The sequence below is a fragment of the Delphinapterus leucas genome, chromosome 4, assembly GCF_059928025.1.
Source record: "Delphinapterus leucas isolate spDelLeu-1000000601 "Yukka" chromosome 4, BTC_Dleu_Yukka2, whole genome shotgun sequence".
In the NCBI taxonomy this organism is placed as follows: domain Eukaryota; kingdom Metazoa; phylum Chordata; class Mammalia; order Artiodactyla; family Monodontidae; genus Delphinapterus; species Delphinapterus leucas.
In genome coordinates this window covers 141,074,878-141,093,585 of record NC_143132.1, presented here as the reverse complement: position 1 = coordinate 141,093,585, position 18,708 = coordinate 141,074,878, and the positions used below count along the sequence as shown (strand labels likewise).

The 18,708-nt window shown below is 48.7% G+C and overlaps 2 protein-coding genes across 13 annotated transcripts in view; one reads left to right on the top strand and one right to left on the bottom strand.

Moving 5' to 3' along the window:
- Positions 1 to 18,708, top strand: part of TBC1D5 (TBC1 domain family member 5) — a 536,700-nt gene that overhangs the window by 514,013 nt on the left and 3,979 nt on the right. For 3 of the 11 annotated variants that reach the window (XM_089911189.1, XM_089911188.1, XM_089911190.1), the window contains 3 exons: positions 3,142 to 3,221; positions 4,029 to 4,163; positions 9,448 to 14,539. In XM_089911189.1, the coding sequence (XP_089767315.1) occupies positions 3,142 to 3,221; positions 4,029 to 4,163; positions 9,448 to 9,744 (512 nt within the window). In that variant the 3' untranslated portion in view covers positions 9,745 to 14,539. Of the gene's footprint in view, positions 1 to 3,141; positions 3,222 to 4,028; positions 4,164 to 9,447; positions 14,542 to 18,708 lie in introns of those variants that run through there. The other 8 variants (XM_089911182.1, XM_089911184.1, XM_089911183.1 and 5 more) reach the window with 5 other exon arrangements.
- Positions 11,066 to 18,708, bottom strand: part of PLCL2 (phospholipase C like 2) — a 195,898-nt gene continuing 188,255 nt past the window's right edge. For both annotated transcript variants that reach the window (XM_022561786.3, XM_089911181.1), the window contains exon 6: positions 11,066 to 12,771. In XM_022561786.3, the coding sequence (XP_022417494.2) occupies positions 12,592 to 12,771 (180 nt within the window). In that variant the 3' untranslated portion in view covers positions 11,066 to 12,591. The remainder of the gene's footprint in view (positions 12,772 to 18,708) is intronic.

The window sequence follows — 18,708 nt, the reverse complement described above, 5'->3', positions numbered from 1 at the left end:
GTCTCTTCTTCCTGCCCGGGTGGCGTCAGGATTCTGGTCTGTCTCACGTGTCCCTCTGTTATTTGAGGAAGGGCTTCTGAGTGCCCTCCGGGTCCTTGCCGGCCTCTAAGGAAGGCTCTGTTCCCGCATCTTTCTAGGCCTCTGTCCCCACTGGAGCCACTGACAGCCCTGTCAGCCAAGGCCTGTGGTCCTTACGGCTGCCAACCGTGGGTCCCACCACTACGTTGGAGACAGGCAGTCTGGCCAAGCCCTTTGGCTCCGTGCGATGTTCCACAGCAAACTCTCCAAGAGGCAACAGGAGACAAAGGTCCTGCAGGGCAGGACATAACCTATCACAGTTGCTCTCAACAGATCGCCTCTCTTCCTGGCCCCCGATTTGCCAGGTGCGGCCTCCGTTACTTCCTTGGACGGGAGAACCCCCCGCGCTTCCTCCAGCTGTCCCGGTGCCCCTGCATCCGCTGGCTGAGCTTCCTCCCGGGGCCTGGGAGCTCTCCCCTGCTGCCTCCGCCTCCACAGCCGGAGCTGGGGATCTGCCCCCTAGCGGCTCAGTGGGGCAGGGCCACCGCCCTGCCAAACTGCCTAGGCAGCCCTGGGCCCGGAGCTCTGCCTTAAAACTGATTCACTTTTTTATAAAGCAGAAACTAACACACCATTGTAAAGCAATTATACTCCAATAAAGACGTTGATTAAAAAAAAATGCCTAGAAGATTTGAAAGAGAATTCCTCAAGTTAAAAAAGAAATGTCATTGAAATTTAAAATTCAATAAATATTTGATACAATAAGGCTAGGCTACTCTAACAAAAAGATCCAACAATAATTCAATGCCTTAAAGGAGACTAAAGTTTACTTTCCTCCCACATAATAGTCTGAGGGAGTGTTCAAGGTAAACGTTGAGCCTCTATTTCATTTGGCCATTCAGGGATACACTATCCTCCAGGTCCTTGTTTTCATCTATAGTTGGGGTAGTGAGTTGTCATGGGTTCCAGATAGCTAGAAGGGAGAAGAGAGAATGGAGGAGTTATGAATAGGCCTTACATTTCCATCCTGGAAGTGGTATACTTCTATTCTGTTCATGTTTTATTGACAAGTGTGCTCCTTGATAATTCCTCCTCTCACCCCTCCCCAACCCACTGACCCCAGGCATACACTGTCCTACTTTCTGTAACCATAAATTACTTTGAATTTTCCAGAATTTTAAATAAATAAAATTATATGGTAAAAAAAAAAAAAAAAAATGCCGAGCAGTCCTGAGGCAACCCTGAAAGGCAACCTTTCTCAGTCCTCCCAAAGACCTACAGAACTGTCTCTCTGGTCAGTCTTCTGCAGTTGGTTGTCGTTAATGTCATGTTGAGTGGATTTTATGATGGGTTTTTTTTTGTTGTTGTTGTTTTTTTAATTGAGAGAGAACAAATTGTTACAGGCTTTTAAGGAAACCAGAAACATTCCCTCTCTAATTATATCTGTTATTCCATTCCCATTCATCTTGCTCTCTTCTGAAGCAGGCCTTTCTGTTAGCCAGAGGCTGCAGTCACATTTTCTGAATAAGCTAAGGCTGCTGTTTTTCTGCTGCTGTCTGTAAGAGGACTTGTCAGTATGGTCCGGAGATTTATTCTCAGCGAAGGCTCTAATAAACCGGCTGGACTCGTGTGGATAGCAACAGTCTTCACCTTGCCCCTTGCTGGAACTACTTGTTGGAAGTATTGAGGATAGCAGTGTTCTGCAGTGCAGGTTCCAAGGATGTTTTTCCATGTTTGTTCAGTCGGTCGGTCAGTCAATACTTAACCGTGCACCTGAAATGTGCCGGCCATTCTGCTGAGGGCTGGGGGTGTAGTCCTGAACCAGACCCTGCTGGGGTTGATGGACCACAGATAAGCCAGCAGACGCCTGTGCTAACGTCGGGTGTGACAGGGCTTATGGTCGAGGCAGTAGAAGAGCTGGTGGTGGGAGACCAGAGGGTGGCCTGGGCCGCTTGGCTCTGCTCCAATGAGGCCGCAGGGGAGCCGAGGGTGGACCCCTGAGGGGAGCGGGTCGGCAGGGCTCTGGGGACAGAGCCTCCAGGCCCCGGGGCAGGCAGGATGCTGGCCCCGCCTCTCCCGCCGCGGATCGCCGGGGGCCGGGCACAGAGCAGAGGAGCCCCGCGCAGAGACTGGGCCAGCTTGGTGGAGTGAATGACTGAGAACATGGCTTGTGAGGCCTTGTAAGTAGGGTATTGTCAAGGGCCAGGAAATAAGGAAGCAGGTGTTAATGGAAGGTGAGCCTGCTTACTGCAGCGATTCTCAATGTGGTGCTCGGATGGTATCTTTGTAAAAATGTGTTTCAATTCCCCGCCCCCCCACCCCCCACCCCCGAACACAGTCTCCTGCGAAGCGCTGGGGAGGGGGCTTCCACTCCTGCACTCCCCCGAGAATCCCCTCCTCGGAAGCCACAGTCCCCAGCAGGGCTGTGTGCATGCCTCAGGCATGCGGTGGGGAAGGCTGAGGTCCCCTGCTTGCTGAAGCCCTTGGTGGTCAGCTCAGCTCGGCGAGTCCTCAGATCAGGTCTGGCTTAAGGCCTCTCCAGCAGAGGCCAAGCCTCCTGCAGGGCATAGGGAAGCAGTTCCTGTGAAGACCCTGGGTTAAGTGTTGCTGACTCGGTGAGCTTGTTCTTTTATTTTTAACATTATGTTGAATTGACAACATACCGTACTGTTTACATTTTTTAAAGATGGTGTCTTTAATGTACGTCACCTGGGAGGACCTGGTCTTTATTTAGCGAGAGGGGTGAGGTAACAGCATTGAACTCTGAGAAGTGTAGGAAGCCCAGCGGAAACACCTCCTCCCAGACGCTGGATGAACGCTCCACGCTGTTCACCACGTCTTAGGTCAGCAAGGGGCGCCCTGAGCCCTCTGGAGGAGTAAGACACGTCTGTCACCGTGAGAGCGCATCCGTGGGATGTTGGGGGAGGCTGTGTGTACCAGGCTCGGTGCCCCCGTGCTGTGCCCAGCAACTGCCCCATCTCTAGATGGGCAGAGCGTCCTTGGTGGGAAGAGTTGCTGTGAAACTTGGCAAAAGCCTTCCCCAGCTTGTCTGAAGTGATGGTGTGACAGCAGATAAGTTACACCCAGGCCACTAGTTACAAAATGTCATTCTTCTGTTTTCAGTAAATATTCAAGAAGTGATACTACAAGAAAATTTGGAAAAAGAAGATCAAATTCTGGTTTCCCTGGCAGGACTAAAGCAGGTATGTCCATTGCTCTGACTTTGTGTCGCACAGGCCACCCTTGCAGTGCCTGTTGGGGAGGGCACCAAGGCACGGGTACCGTGACATCAGAGCAAGTGTCCCCCTGGCCCTGTGTCTCCTCCCAGACAGACCCCTCCTGACTCTACCTGCTCATGGCCCTGCTCTGCCCAGCAATTACGTCTGACCAGCCTACAGCCCAGACTGGTTTCTCATTTCCCACCCCTGCCCCTTCCTCTTAGCAAAGCTGTTCTGTTTGCTCCTTATCGAAGCTGCTGTGGTGTGTGTGGTCCAGCTCAAGTCCAGTCACTCATCACGAATGTCCTGGGAGCACAAGACATAAACGACCACCTCCTATAACAGGCCTCAGCCCCTCAAGGGCCACAGTGACTCGACCCTTGAAGGACCGAATGGAACAGAAATGTCAGTGAAGAGACGCGGCCTGCGTTATTAGCCCTCAACTGGGGTGGGTGGGCCCCTTCAGAGGCTGAGGGCTGTTCCATGGAGCCGGGTGTGAGGGCACGCGGTGCTTCCTGCTCTAGGATAACCACCAAGGGCATGACAGCCCGTCCGCGCCTGTGAGAACCTGGCCATTCAGGCTGTGGCATCTTCCTTGGTCATTCATAAGTCAGCGGTTTTGATATAGAGCTGGATTTTTTCTCCTGTCCTTTCTGATGGTCATAAATTCATATCCACACTATAAAAGAACAGTCAATGACAAGTCTGATTCAGATGTATTCGAGGTTTAGCTGACATTTAAAACCAAACTCATTCATCTTTCTCATGGATTTTCTTCTTCTTTGAAAACAGATCAAAGACATTCTAAAAGGTTCCCTGCGTTTCAACCAGAGCCAGCTGGAAGCCGAGGAGAACGAGCAGATCACCATCTCAGATGACCACTACTGCTCCAGCGGCCAGGGTCACCTGCCCAGGGCCACCAAGCAGGTACAGGCACGTGAGAACACTGTCACATCAGCCTGAGAAGGAAGGTGGGGGGGATGCACACACATTCAAACTATGGATAATACGAGCCCACCAAAGTTACTTCACGTGACCATGTGTGAAGTTCAACTGTAAAATACAAGTGACCTAAGCCAGGGGTGATGTACCCAGCTGTGCAAGTTGTGTACTCCAGTGCCCTGGGCAGTGCCCTTCAGAATAGACTAGCATCTCCTGGAGTTGTGCAGTGCACAGCCTACACACCTGTACGCAGCAGCTTCGGCCTGAGCCTCCTGCCCGTCCCACCTTGCGCTGTTAGAAAGCCGGATCTCTGCCTCAGTTATTGGTCAGTTGCCTTCAGCCGATGCCTCCATTCCCCTTTAGCACAAGAAGTACTGTCCATGCTTTCCTAATGCTGTCTTGAGTGTACTTCACTGGCCTGGAACGTTTTTGGCCTTCATGGGGAAGGACTTCTCAATGTCCATCCTCTAAGCCACATAGGTCAGCAATTTTTTTCTGTAAAGGGCCAGAGAGTAAATATTTTAGGATTTTCAGGCCACATGTGGTCTCTGTCACATATCTGTTTTTGTATTTGGTATGCTAGCTTGCTTGTTTTTACAGCCCTTTAAAATTTACAAAACAGAAACAGAGTCACAGACTTGGAGAACAAACTTATGGTTACTGAGGGAAGAAGGTTGGGGGAGAGGGATAAATTAGGAGTTTGGGATTAACATATACACACTACTATATATAAAATAGATAACCAACAAGGACCTCCTGTATAGCACAGGGGACTCTGCTCAATATTCTGTAATAACCTAAATGGGAAAAGCATGTGAAAAAGAATAGATACATGTATATGTATAACTGAATCACTTTGCTGTACACCTGAAACTAACACAACATTGCTAATCAACTATACCCCAATATAAAATAAAAATTAAAAAAATATATATGTATACATAAGCCATTCTCAGCTTGAGAGCCACACAAAAACAGGCCACAGGCTGGATTTGGCCCACGAGCTGTCGTTTGCTGACCTGCGCTCTTGGGTGTCAACATGGTGTGTAATTTGTTCTAACATAGAATCCCAGAATTTTCCAGTTAGGAAGGATCGAAGAAACACCTGCTCGTTTTACCAGTGAGGAATTGTTTTCTGAACCCCTGTCCCAGTTCATTCAGCTTCCAGCTCCACCACGCTGCCTCCCAGCGTGTGATCTGATGGGAGTAAGCATTCCTAATAATATTCTTGTTAAAATGGTGTGCAGAGTTTCACCTTGAAAATCTCCCATTAGCTCTCATCTAAGTTACTTTCTCAAAAACTAGCATCCAGATGCTTGTAAATTGTATATTTTTTATGACTTTAAAGAAGCAAAATGACATCTTAGAATGGGACTTTTTCAGTTTTAAGAGTACTTTTCCAGAAGAGAACCCTGTGTGGTCCGTTTCATCCAGCTTTAGAAGGGAATTTTCAGAGAGCATTTTGAGTCTGCATTTTAAAGCCACATGAATCCAACAGTAACATTGCAAGCTTACCTCGATTAGTTCCTCCAGATTCCCCTTGCATGCCCAGATGTTTAATTTTCAATAATTAGTTATTTATTCACATATTATTGCGCTTAGGCCCACCCCCCGACCATTTTTATTCGACAAGTTTATTTTAAAATTTAGCGTGATATTTTTTTTAGTTGAATATCTAAAAATACCACAGAAAAAGAGCTTTGAAGAACACTAACAAATTTGCTAATTGAAAACTTCTTGAGTATACTTTGTAATCGTCCTTCCCAGTTTTCAGATTTGTAAGAACCTACCAGTTGCCAGCGCAGCCCCAGTGGACCCAGTGCAGCCTCCACATGAGCTGGCCGTGAGCCGGGAAGGGCGGTGCAGTGTGATAGGCCCTCGTTTCCACAGAGAACTGGGCTCACCCCAACTTGGAGCAGAGGGCTCGGTCCCCCTGCCAGTGCCCCTCCCCACCAGGGACTTAAAAGGGCTCTTCTGGGCTTCCCTGGTGGCGCAGTGGTTGAGAGTCCGCCTGCCGACGCAGGGGACATGGGTTCGTGCCCCCGTCCAGGAAGATACCACATGCCACGGAGCAGCTGGGCCCGTGAGCCATGGCCGCTAAGCCTGCGCGTCCGGAGCCTGTGCTCCGCAACGGGAGACGCCACAGCAGTGAGAGGCCCGCGTACCAAAAAAAAAAACCAAAACACACACACACACAAAACGAAACATAAAAAGGCTCTTCCTTCGTGGCAGTGCACGCACCCCACTCCCCCCTGGGAAGCTGGTAGAGATGTGGCTCTTCTTTCCCTCTGATTACACATCTTCTCTCGAGCTCTGCCAACAGCAGAGGGGAAATTGTATTCGTTTTTTCTCTTTTTAAATTAGTTTATTTTTGGCTGTGTTGGGTCTTCATTGCTGCACGCGGGCTTTCTCTAGTTGCGGTGAGCGGGGGCTACTCTTCGTTGTGGTGCGCGGGCTTCTCATTGCAGTGGCTTCTCTTGTTGCGGAGCACGGGCTCCAGGCGCGCGGGCTTCGGTAGTTGTGGCTCGCGGGCTCTAGAGCGCAGGCTCAGTAGTTGTGGCGCACGGGCTTAGTTGCTCCGCGGCATGTGGGATCTTCCTGGACCAGGGATGGAACCCGTGTCCCCCTGCACTGGCAGGCGGATTCTTAACCATGGCGCCACCAGGGAAGTCCTGGAAATTGTATTCTGCAGGGTGAAAAGAGCCTCATGCAGTCCCTCCCTTCCACAATCTGTCCTTCACACACTCCTTTGTGAATCTTTGGGAGGTTTTGGATGAACTTCACTCAAATCCACCCAGCAGAAGGAGGGACTTGGAGGACCCTTGATTCATCAGTCCATCAGCCCGTATCACCTGCCTCCCTGGTCTTTGGTCCCATATTTTTATCTGTGGTCCAGAACTGCGGGGGGCTAATGCAGTAGCCACTAGCCACAGGTGTCTACTTAAAATTCAATTTAAATTCATCAGGATCAAAGAGAATTCAAAGTTAATTCAGCTCCTCAGTCACACTAGGTGTCTCTCCAGCGCTCAGTATCCTCACGTGAGTAGGGCTGCCTGCCTGGACAGCACAGAGAGGGGACATTTCATCAGCGTGCGCGGAACATTCCTGTTGAACAGCACCTGCTTCCACTGCGATCCTCAATCAATCTGAGCAACAGGAGTGGTGGGCTGGCAGGGCGGGGAAGGTGGCCGTGCTGGCCAGCTGTAGGCAGGACTGACATGTTGAGAAACTTTTTATATCATGTGACACACGCCTGTGTTTGGCAGAAAGAGAAGACTGACGTGAGAAATTACAAAGTTTCTGTAAAGGATAGAAACGGCACCAGGTAGTAGCTGAGATTGCTATGGAAATCCAGAGAGAAAGCTTACTTGGGTCTAGAAAAAAATTCTAGGTGGGAATCCAGAAGAATGGGGTGTTTTCATCTGCTTGTGACGTCGGCCAAGTCTCCAGGCCTCTGACCTGGGCTTCAGTTCTTGGTTCGTAAGATAATGGTGCAGTGGGGTAAGAGGAAAAGATGGTTGCAGAAGCCCTGGCAGTTCTAACGTGCCTTGTCTGGGCCAGTCATGGCTTTATCCGGAAACTGGGGGGAGGGCGGCATCACTCACCATTTATAACTTGACTCCACTGCTTTTCCAGAAACAAGCCAGATAATTAGTGATGGTAGGAACCATCTTTCCTTCTAGTCACAGGCTAAAACACGTTACAGGTGTTTCTCCTCTTCGAGTCCTGCCCATGTCCTCACCGTATGCTAAAGGCGGAGAGGTTATCTTGGCATTTCTGCGGTAGAGACACGGCTCTGAAAATAGGACTGTCCTTGCTCTGTTGTCAACCTCAGATAAGCTCCTCAGTGGGGTGGGAGGTCAAGGTTCTCGCGGCTTACAGCTCAGCACAGCAGTCACATGAACAAAGCATCTCCAGTCTGGGGGTGGGAGGCCAAAGCCAAGGCCTGACGTGCACCCGCAGGCATGGACGTGGGGGGACACCCTCCCCTGAGGGCCCCTGGCCCTGACCACCTCACAGAGGGCAGTAATGGGATGAGAAAGGGCCATCTGTCTCACCAAACTGCCCTAGTGCCATTAGGGATCACATCCCCTTCTACCGCAGGGCCATGTGCTGCATGTCTCTTCCGTTTTGTAAGAATTGCTGTGTTGACAGGCTATAAACAGCTTTACAACTTGAGGCCTGCTGTGTCTCAGCACTGGGATCTTTAATGCCATTCTGTTCCTGTTCTCCGATTAAATCTCTTAAAAGTAGGCAAATTGACAGAGGGGGAGACACCTGAGCCATTATTCAGCCACTGGCCCGCATGTCACTCAGGAGAACATGAAATTCAGAGGGGGCCTGTCAGTCACACCCAGATTCCCTGAGGAGTGTTGCTGACTCTCTCCCATAGCCCAAAGGTGGTCTTGGCCATGCTGGAGCCAGAGGTCCCCGTGGGGCTCTGTACCCCTCCTTAGACCTCAGGCCCTGCCCCAATTCCCCCCACCCCTCGGGGAGAGTAGGCGGGCGGGGCAGGCAGCAGGTGTGGCCACTGCATTGGCTTAGTTGGCCGTGGGCAAGGGCTCTTCCTGCCAGGCTGGAACATCCCTGGTCAGACTGTGGCTTTACTTTCATCCCAGGGCTGGCAGGAGCTTCTCTGATCTTAACCCAAAACCTTGACCAGTGTCCTTGGATGTCAGCTGTTTTTGTTAAAAACAAAACACATAATTACTCAGAAAGAAAGGAAAATAATTGTAGAGTAAAGCCATTGCGTCTCTATACTTTTTGCAAAGGACCATTCCGGGTTTCTGTGTCTGTAGAAGCTCCCAGCCCCCCGCATTGTCCTGGGAGACCCCCGGTGCTCAGCCAGGATGAGCCGGCTGTGAGATGTGAGGAGATGGAACACATTGGGCTCCCCCTGCAGCCCCCTTGCAGGCGGTAGTAGCATCACTGCAGATGGGGGGTGGGGGGCACACTGGGGAGCCAGCCTGTGGCCTCATAACCATCTGGGCGCGTCACTCACTGCGTGGCGGCCACACCCGAGGGCGGGGGCGAGGACGGACACGCTGTCCTCACCCCATGCCCCCTCACATGGGAAAGCTGGCGCCCCAGGAGGAGGGTGATGAGCAGGGCAGGGCCGCGGGCCGTGTGCTCCGCTCCCCAGGCCCACAGCTCCCACCAGAGGGGCCTCCCTGCGTCTTTCCGGGGGGACCGTGGGTCCCCAACCTGCTCCGCATCTCACCGTCTCACCGGTTCTTCCCTCCCCCCCTGTGCTCTGACTCCTTCCCAGGCCCCTTCAGCAGCGCCGCCGGGGCGCAGGGAGAAAGGCGACATGGACGACTTCATCCTCGTCTCCAAAGACGACGACGCGGGCAGCGCCAGGGCGGCCCCGGTCGCCCAGGCTCAGGCCCCGCGGCCCCTCCGGAGCTCGGCGCGGCGCGCCCCGGTGTTCTCAGACCCGCTGACCGGCCCGGCCTCGGCCTCGGCCTCGTCCGGCAGCCCCAGCTCCAGCCCCAGCCCCGACGACGACAGCAGCGGCAACAGCAAGGACTCGGGCTTCACCATCGTGAGCCCCCTGGACCTCTGACCGCTGCCCGGCCACCCTCGCAGCCCCGTGGAGACGCCTCTGAAACCCAGCCTCTTCCCAGCGCGCACGTGGCCTTGGTGCAGCCCTTTAAACCCGCGGAGAGAAGCAGGGGGCCCGCTGAGCACGCAGACCTTCCCCAAAATGCAGACAGCTTTTCCCTGTAGCTCACCCGGCCCCGCCAGTGAGGTCCCCAGCATCACACTCACTGTCCAAAAAGACCAAACCACAGCTAGAATCACCTGCTCTGTCCTCTCCTCGCCAGCAAAGAAGGTGTGGCCACTCCATCCGGTGTATCTAGAAGGAAGAAGTGGGTTTCAAATCTTCCCTCCCCCAGAGCATCAGGCATAGGAAAACTGATATCAAGAAAACACTCTCTCTGGAAATCTGTATCTCAACCTATTTATTTCATACTTCATTCCTCCCTTGGGAAGCCATACAGTAGAGGCCAGGTGCAACCAAATGGACTAGAACTAGTGGCGCCCAGGGCTGGAAGAAACCTCCCAGATAGTTACAGGGTCTAAACTTAGGAATCATATTTACCTGCCACCCGGTTCCAGTTTTTTTCATTTGTTAAAGAATACATCTCTAAACCTCAGACCACATCAACTCTGGCCATCACTGCCCCTCCTTAAACAATTGTAATTCATCCTTTAGAATCTTTCACAGTCAGAAAAGAGGGTCACTTAGCCACGAATAAGCCATGACTGTGTGCTCTGCTGATTTGGGTCATCGTCTTGAAGGAGACAGTGCTCCCTGGAGTGGGATCTAGACAAGCAGGAGAAACACTGCGACTTGGGGAACAACTCCCCAGCAAGTGCGCCTGCTTTTTTCCTTTGCTTGGCTTATCCCTTTGAAGAGAGGGGTCAAAAGAAGGCTGACTTTCTTAGCATGGCAACATGGAGCAAACCCTGGGCTGGGTCACTCCCCCGACAGACTTTGTGACCTCGGGCACCGCAGTTTATTACTTTTGTCTGCAACGTCTGCATCTGGAAAAGGACACGTCAGATGGAATGATCTCATAGACCCCTTCGGTTTTGAAGTCTGCTGATTCTAAAAGCCTATATGAACCCTACCCAATGACAGGTGCCTTGGTCTCAGAGTCATTTAAGTCACATATTAGATAATATCTGCCATTACTATAAATGTAGCAATTTTTTTCAATTTTATAATATTTTAAGTCATTTTTTATGATTTCTGGATTGTCACTGAACATTGCGATTTACTTGCCAGCTAAGTTCAAGGATTGCTAGCCATAATCTAAATTACACATTATTTTATTTCTCAGTCTACAAATCTACTTTTCTTTACTATTTTCTACATATTTTTGTTTTTGTTTTTTTTTCCGATTAGAGTTAATTTCAGAGCTAAGAGCCTAAGCTGCTGGCTGGTTGCTGGCTGGTGTGAGCAGGAAACCACACTATTATTCAAGTAACAGAGACGTTTAATTTTCTGACTGGAATGACATTGAGTGAAGACCAGTGGAGATGTATACCTTAATTTAAGCACACGATCAGCAGGCAAATGACAAGAACTGGAAAAAGGAATTGTTTTGTAAAAGGATATTTCAGGGTCTGGGCATAAATAAATTCAATATATCAGCCTGACCACTTCCCTGTGAGGAAATAATGAGGCGCCAAGTTGGGGATTCCACATAGTTATCTGGCTTACCTGAGTCACTGAGAAGAATATGGACAAATGAAAAAGCGGTTATCGAAGGTTTAGAAAGCTTTTACCCTTCCAAAATGTGAGAGCAGTTTGGTTTGGGAGGAGCAGTAATTAGGCTTCAGTGTCTAGCAGGTTTTCTAAAATAGCATGAAGTTTCACTGATTGGGACAATAAAGTCTTGGATTAAAGACTCAGCTGGCCACTGGAGCATGGCACCCGCTCCAGCCCCTTCACCTGCCACTGGCTTACTGTCTGCACCATGTCCAGGCTCACTCCCCTACGGCAGGAATCAACAGGCTGAGAAGGGGGAAGCGGTGTCGGTTGTTTTACAGACAGCTGCCACTATGTAAAGTCATGGCTGCTGTATGTACTAAAAGCAAAATGTCAAGCCAGACAAGCAACTCATTTTTGACAAAGCTGTTCACCAAGTAACTGGCCACTCTTCTTAAGAGTAGAATATCTTGACCTGGAAATTTTTAAAAAGTTAAACTTTCATTAAATTCACGTACTGTTATTGGAGAAATATCATAAAATATCTTTTTAATGTGACCACTACTTAATACAATGAAAAACTATGTACAGTGTGTTGCTTCCAGGTTGGTTGCCTTTACATTGTGTACCCAGCAGGTGTCTCCAGCCAGGAGTGTCCGTCCGTCCAAGTGTCCCTTGAACCTAGTGGCTCTCCCAAGTTCAAGGCTACTTACATTCTCCTTTGTAACCATGGCTCAGCAGGCATGCCTCCAAAAACATCTGGAACCCAGAGACCCCCAGCAATCATACATAAGTAAAACTTGTAGATTCGGTATTTCCCCAGTAAATACTAATTAGACCATACAATCCATCTGCGTCTTAAGACACTGTTTTCAGTTAGGAAAATGTCTGTTTCTCGCTGGAACTAGAGTGGCTAGTCTGTTGTTCACACTGGAACTGAGTTATGATGTCTTTGTATACAAATATAGCATATTTGGGCCAGGAAGAGAATTTCTTGTTAAAGAGTTTATTTGCCTCCACACGCAGGGTTGCTACATACATTCACAGTTTTAATAGACGGCAATTAGCTATTCCAGTTGTGCTTTAAAATCCCCAATATTATTTTTCATTAGTGAGTGCAAAGCAAATGTCCCATCTGCCTACAATTGGTCCTAGAGTTATAAATTCTGTAATCATCTCTAGAAGGTGCCCTCATTCTCCAGTTTCATCGTTTGCTTTTTCGGGTATGACTTCAAGGCTCCGGCGCGGCTTCTGGACGTCGGTATTTTCTGTGCCTGGTTTATTGAGTCCACAGGAGACAGCCGCATAGTGGATCTGCTTCAGGTTCTCCACAGTCTCGTTCTTGGCGTACTTCAAGAGATCCGCTTGTCCCTGTGATAAAACATGCAGTTAGTTAGACATTGAGAGATGAGACATGACTTGTGGTTACAGTTTGACAATATAGGTCTTCCACTGAAATAGAAATATTTCGCTTCCGCAAGAGGGCATATTAACTTCTGACCGGCACTGAATCCAAATACGTGAATTTTAACAAAAAAAACAAGTTTGTTTTCCCGGTTCCCAACGCCAGACTCCAAGAGTGTGCTGCCTTTTCAGTCCTTTCCGTTTTCTGGGTACTTTATGTTTACATACGTGGAATCAAGCAGCCAGGGCTCTTGATGAATGTCCAGGGTGATCTGCCCGCCACTCACCTGGGGTTGGGGCAGAGAGACTGGAGCAGCCAGGAAAGGAATGACCATTGGCAGATGCAAAACACCAGAGCCAGTGACCCGCCATTGTCAACACTTGGCCAATCAACAAACTTACTGTCTGACCAAAAAAGATGTCCTAGTTGTTAATACATTAAAAATATTTCAAATCACATCTGTTAGTGTTGTGCAGTTTTTGAATCCAAAATTAACAATCAATCACAATTCAGAGCTCTTACTGAGCTGAAACAGCAGGGATTCTGTATTTCAGTTAACTTTGTCAAAGCTTTCTTGCCAAAATATCAGAGAAAAACAGTTGCCTTCCTTCTGAGGTGAGTGGCCACAGAAACTCTCCTGCCCTCGGCCACCACCGTGCAGTGGCCACGCGGCCGAGAGCAAAGACGGCCACCTGCTGTCCCCGGGGCCAGCGGACACCTTTCTTCCCGATACACACAGTGGAGGCAAGAGAAAGAAGCGGACACTCACACCACTTTGGGAGTCTGAAAGAGGCACAAAAGTGTCAAATATTTTTTGTTTTCATGCAAATCGGAATGCAAATTATGAGTGGTCGGACCTCAGCATGTCTGGGGCCCACGAGGACTTCCGGGCTGTTCTGGAGCCGAAGTCCCCAATCCAGGAGGGCTCACCTGGGTGTCTGCTCAGGAGCAGAGCAGACTTTGCCTTCACTAATGTAACCGAGCGGGACCCTATGGGGCCTTCCCGGGACAGGCCCTTCCCCCATCTCCTCAGCTTTAGCTCCTCCCTGAAGCACCCAGGTAACAGCATCTGGTGCACATGTGCTGAGTTGTTTCACAGATGTGAAAACCCCCCACCAAACGGAAGATGTTAACTACTTGATGACCCTGAGCACATAGCCCCCAGGCCCCCTGGAGCCTAAGCACTGATAATGTTAACCCCTGTGACACCACCCTGTTACCTCTCCATCAGCCAATCAGAGAATTGTGCATGAGCTGATCACATACCCTGTGACCCCCTTCCCTCACTTGGCCTTTAAAGATGCTTTGCTGAAACCTTTCGGGGAGTTCAGGGTTTTGGGGGCACAAGCCACCCTTCTCCTTGCGTGACCCTACAATAAACCTTTCTCTGCTCCAAACTCCAACGTTTTGGTATTGTTTGGCCTCACTGTGCGTCGGGCACACAAACGCGTTTGCTAGCAATTTTGGTGAGCCAGCCAAGAGTCTGTGCATGTGACAGGTCGACCCCAGCCAGAGGCAGCCCCTTCCCTGAGGCCCAGCAGCTGCCAGAGTACACTTCGCTCTGCGGATCTCAGAGAGCCTATCCCTGACAGGTGCTGGCCACCCCTCGGCACAAGGCTGTTCGGAACCGAGAAACATCCGGAGCTGTGGTCCACATTCAGTGTCGCTTGGGTGTAAGTCGCTCCAGCTTGCGCAGGCTGGGCTCGTGTGTGACGACACCAGGGTATCCCCTTTTTTTTTTTTTTTTTAATTTAGAAAGTATTTATTCAAAGAATGTTGATATATATAAAATTAAAAAACATTTCAAAATTCCATCAGGACTTTTTTTTTTTTTTTTAAACATTACAACTACATCTTTTTTTTTGCGGAACACGGGGCCTCTCACTGTTGTGGCCTCTCCCGTTGCAGAGCACAGGCTCCGGACACGCAGGCTCAGTGACCATGGCTCAGGGACCTAGCCACTCCGCAGCATGTGGGATCTTCCCGGACCGGGGCACGAACCCGTGTCCCCTGCATCGGCAGGCGGACTCTCAACCACTGCGCCCCCAGGGAAGCCCTACAAGTACATCTTTACTAGACCATCTCTACTTCTTTTCAGGGTATCCTTCTCTATTGTGTTGGTTTTGCCTGTGGTGGAGCATTGGTTGGGATTTTTCCCTTTTTTGAACTAGCCTTGGTCATTTATTCAGCTTCATCTCTGATGGGACGGACATTGGCTGGGTTTCTCCCGTTTTGTGGCTAGGGACCTATGACCCTGAGAGACCCATTTGAACTGCTGTTTGCTTGATATCTGATAACACCAATCGTGAATAATTAGGTATGGATGATCAGAGCTCTGTTCCATCTTATAGTCCCCTGGGGTATTTTTGCAAAACTTGGAGATCTTTAGCTGTGCTCCCATAAATGAAAGAAAATATATTTTTTGAAACATTGTGTGGCCTCAATACTCCCTGAGATCTGTCGAACAATGGCCCCTAACGGCTCAGCTATTGTATCAGAGTGGGTCTTTTGCAATTGCTTTTATCTTGGGGGGGGGGTGTGTGGATGTATGTGAATGAGTGTCTCTGTACCTGAGTCCAAATCCTGTTCTTTCTTCCTCGTTTTGCTGAAAATGAGGCTTGTGAATGTGAGCAGATGATACACATTATTGTCCATTAGTGTCATTTGTTTGTTTAAACTTCACTGGATACTTGGGAACTGGAAAAAAAGAAAGTTCAAAAATAGCCCAAGATGGCTGGGTTTTATGTAAGTAGTTAGAAGAGAAATTTGCATTTCTTTTCCTGTGCCTTTGAGATGTAAATGATCTCTCCAGATATTTGGTAACGTGAAATTTTAGAGTTGTGCTAAATTAAGTTAAATGATGGAAGTTCATCTGGTTGTTTCTAGATAGGAGAATTAAGGGGCAAAATAATATGGATACAGGAAGTGATGGAAGGTTTGTAGAAAAGGAACTCTAAGAGTTTGTGCATGGTCAGGATAGACTAAGTTTAGACTGAATTTAACTTAAGTAAATGAAATTTATTATTAAAAGTAAGTTGGTGCAAGACTAGATTTTTTTCTCGCACTGGTAAGAGGACAAAGTTTTCCTGGAATGCTGCCATTGATAACAGATTGAGTTTCTGTGCCTTTTAGTGATCTGTATTTGCTTTTGAGATCTCTTCTCATTTTGGTAAAGGAATAAGTATTGTCTCACAATGACCTATGATCTTATTTGACCAAGTGTTTTGAAACTTTTTGACAAACTTCCCAAATATCAAATTTTAATTAATTAAAAAATTTTGACCTCCAGCTAACTTTGGGATGCTTTGGCGAGCCCCCAAGGCATCTCAGAGAAAAATATTAAACTAACTAGGATTGTTTGGTATGTTAAATTACATGGGAAGCATTGTCAAATGACTGATAAGCCTCCTCAGATTGTACGGTATGGATAAATGTTTTTTAATATAGACATTCTAGAAATTATATAAAGCTTCTGAAGTTTGGATATGTCCTGGTATAATGTTATAATTTTAGTTGTTATCTTAAAATGTTGGGGACGAACCAACATGGCAGAATAGAAGGACGTGGAGCTCACCTCCTCCCACAAACACATCAAAAATACATCCACGTGTGGAACAATTCTCACAGAGTACCTACTGAACACTGGCACAAGATATCAGACACCCAGAAGTGTCTAGAAATATCTCCTCATAACTGGATAGGATGAAAGATTTTTTAAAAAGGAATAGGGATGGGACCTGTGTCCCTGGGAAGGAGCTGGAAAAGAGGAAAGAGTCCCACACCCTGAGAAGCCCCCTCACCAGCGGGGATATCAGCTGGGACAGAAAGGGAGCTTCAGAGGCTTGGAGGAGAACGCAGCAGTCGGCAGCAGGCAGAAAAGAGAGTGACCAGCACAGAGGATCCGAGCTACCTCGCAGCACTCCCCAGCCCGAGACACTCACCTGCTGGTATGTGCAGGGGCTGCGTGCCGAACCTCAGGCTTCAGAGGACAGACCCAGGGAGAGGACTGGGGCTGGCCACACGGAGACAGCCTGAAGGGCTGGGGAGTGTGGTACGGGTGGCAACCAGGGGTGTACGTGGAAGAAGCGCGGGTCTGCCATAGAAGCGAAGCACCACTGCTAAGGGGTGAGTGAAGGGAGGGGCGGGGCCTGCCCCTTAGCAGCCTCTTTCTTGGTGCTGCTGCTATGAGCTCTGGGAGCGGGACAGCAGGTGTACTGTGGCCGGGGTGGGTCTGGCCTTAGCAGCTGTGGGCTTGGTGGGAGCACACACGGAGGCAGAGCCTGGGCTGTTTCCAAGGCTCCCACGGCGAGCCCAGGTGCATGACTGCTGTGCTTCTGGTACCAAATTCAGTGGACTGGCGTGTTGGGATCTGTGCTGTTGGCTTTGTGAGCACAGTGCCTGAGGGACACCGGGGCCAACTGCCTGCATTCCCATAGCGGAGGTGGGGCTGAGGGCAGTGCCGACAACAGTGTACTTTGTGAGCCCAGCCAGGCGACACCACAGAGCACACTCCCCTGTGGACAGCTCTGGCGAAGCAATACTCAGCAGCTCCTCTCCAGAGGGAGTGCTCCAATCCCACCTATCTCACACTGCAGCTCAGAACCAGATCGGGGGCTTCTGCTCCAACAACTGTCGCTGATGGGGCAGCGACAACCATAGGGCAACCCAGTGCAGACTCTGGTCACCACACCACCACCTGTCAAGCACCAACAGTCAGCACACGCTGAGGAAAGAGGTCACAGACATCCATACTAAAATCAGCCCTTGCGCCAAAAATATTCAACGCACGCAGGCTATACAGGGACACTCCCACATAAAAGCAGCCCTCCAAGACCACAGTAGACAATTGTTTCTCCTAAACTCACAGAGTAAGAGAAATATAAGTAAGATGAAGAAGCAGAGGAACCACTCCCAATTAAAAGGTCAAGAGAATTCCCCCAAAAGAACAATGAAACAGACCTCTTCAGTCTAATAGACACTGAGTTCCAAAAGGAGATAATGAAAATATTGAAGAAATGTACAAGGCCTATTGATAGAAATGCAGATTCCTGTAAAAAGGAGGTAGAAACTATAAAGAGGAACCAAGAGAAATTAGGAAACTCATTCGCCGAGATGAAAGCTGAGCTAAAGGCAATGAATAACAATGCATAATGCAGAAGAACGACTAAATGATCTGGAAGATAGAATAGTGGAAATCACCCAATCAGAACAGCAGACAGAAAGGCAAATTGAAAGAAACAAAAACTGAGAGCAATGTAAGAGACCTATGGGATACTAATATAAAGCATGCCAATCTATGCGTAATAGGGATTCCAGAAGGAGAAGAAAGAGAAAGGGGGATTGAAAATGTAATTGAAGAAATTATGGCTGAAAACGTCCCAAACCTAAAGAAGGAAACAGATATCCAGGTACAGGAAGCACAGAGGGTTCCAAACAAGATAAACCCAAACCCAACCTACACCAAGACATACTATAATTAAAATAGCAAAAGTTAAAGATAAAGAGAGGCTTCTGAAGGCAGCAAGAGAAAAACAAAGAAAGACTTAATTACAAGGGAACCCCCATAAGGCTATCAGCTGATGTCTCTACAGAAACACTGCAGGCCAGAAGGGAGTGACAAGATATATTCAAAATCCTGGACGGGAAAAAATCTGACCTAGAATCTACCAGCAAGATTACCATTTAAAATAGAAAAGGAGTGAAAGAATTTCTCAGATAAGCAAAAACTAAAAGAATACAGCAATACTAAACCTATCCTACAGGAAATACTGAAAGGTCTTTAAATAGAAAAGAAGCAAGAAGCTATAGGAAAGAGAAAATCACAGTTAGAAAGTAAATCACTTAAGCCAGTACACAGGTTAAAATGCTGTATGTCACAACTTCATTAAGCTTCTTTTATTAAA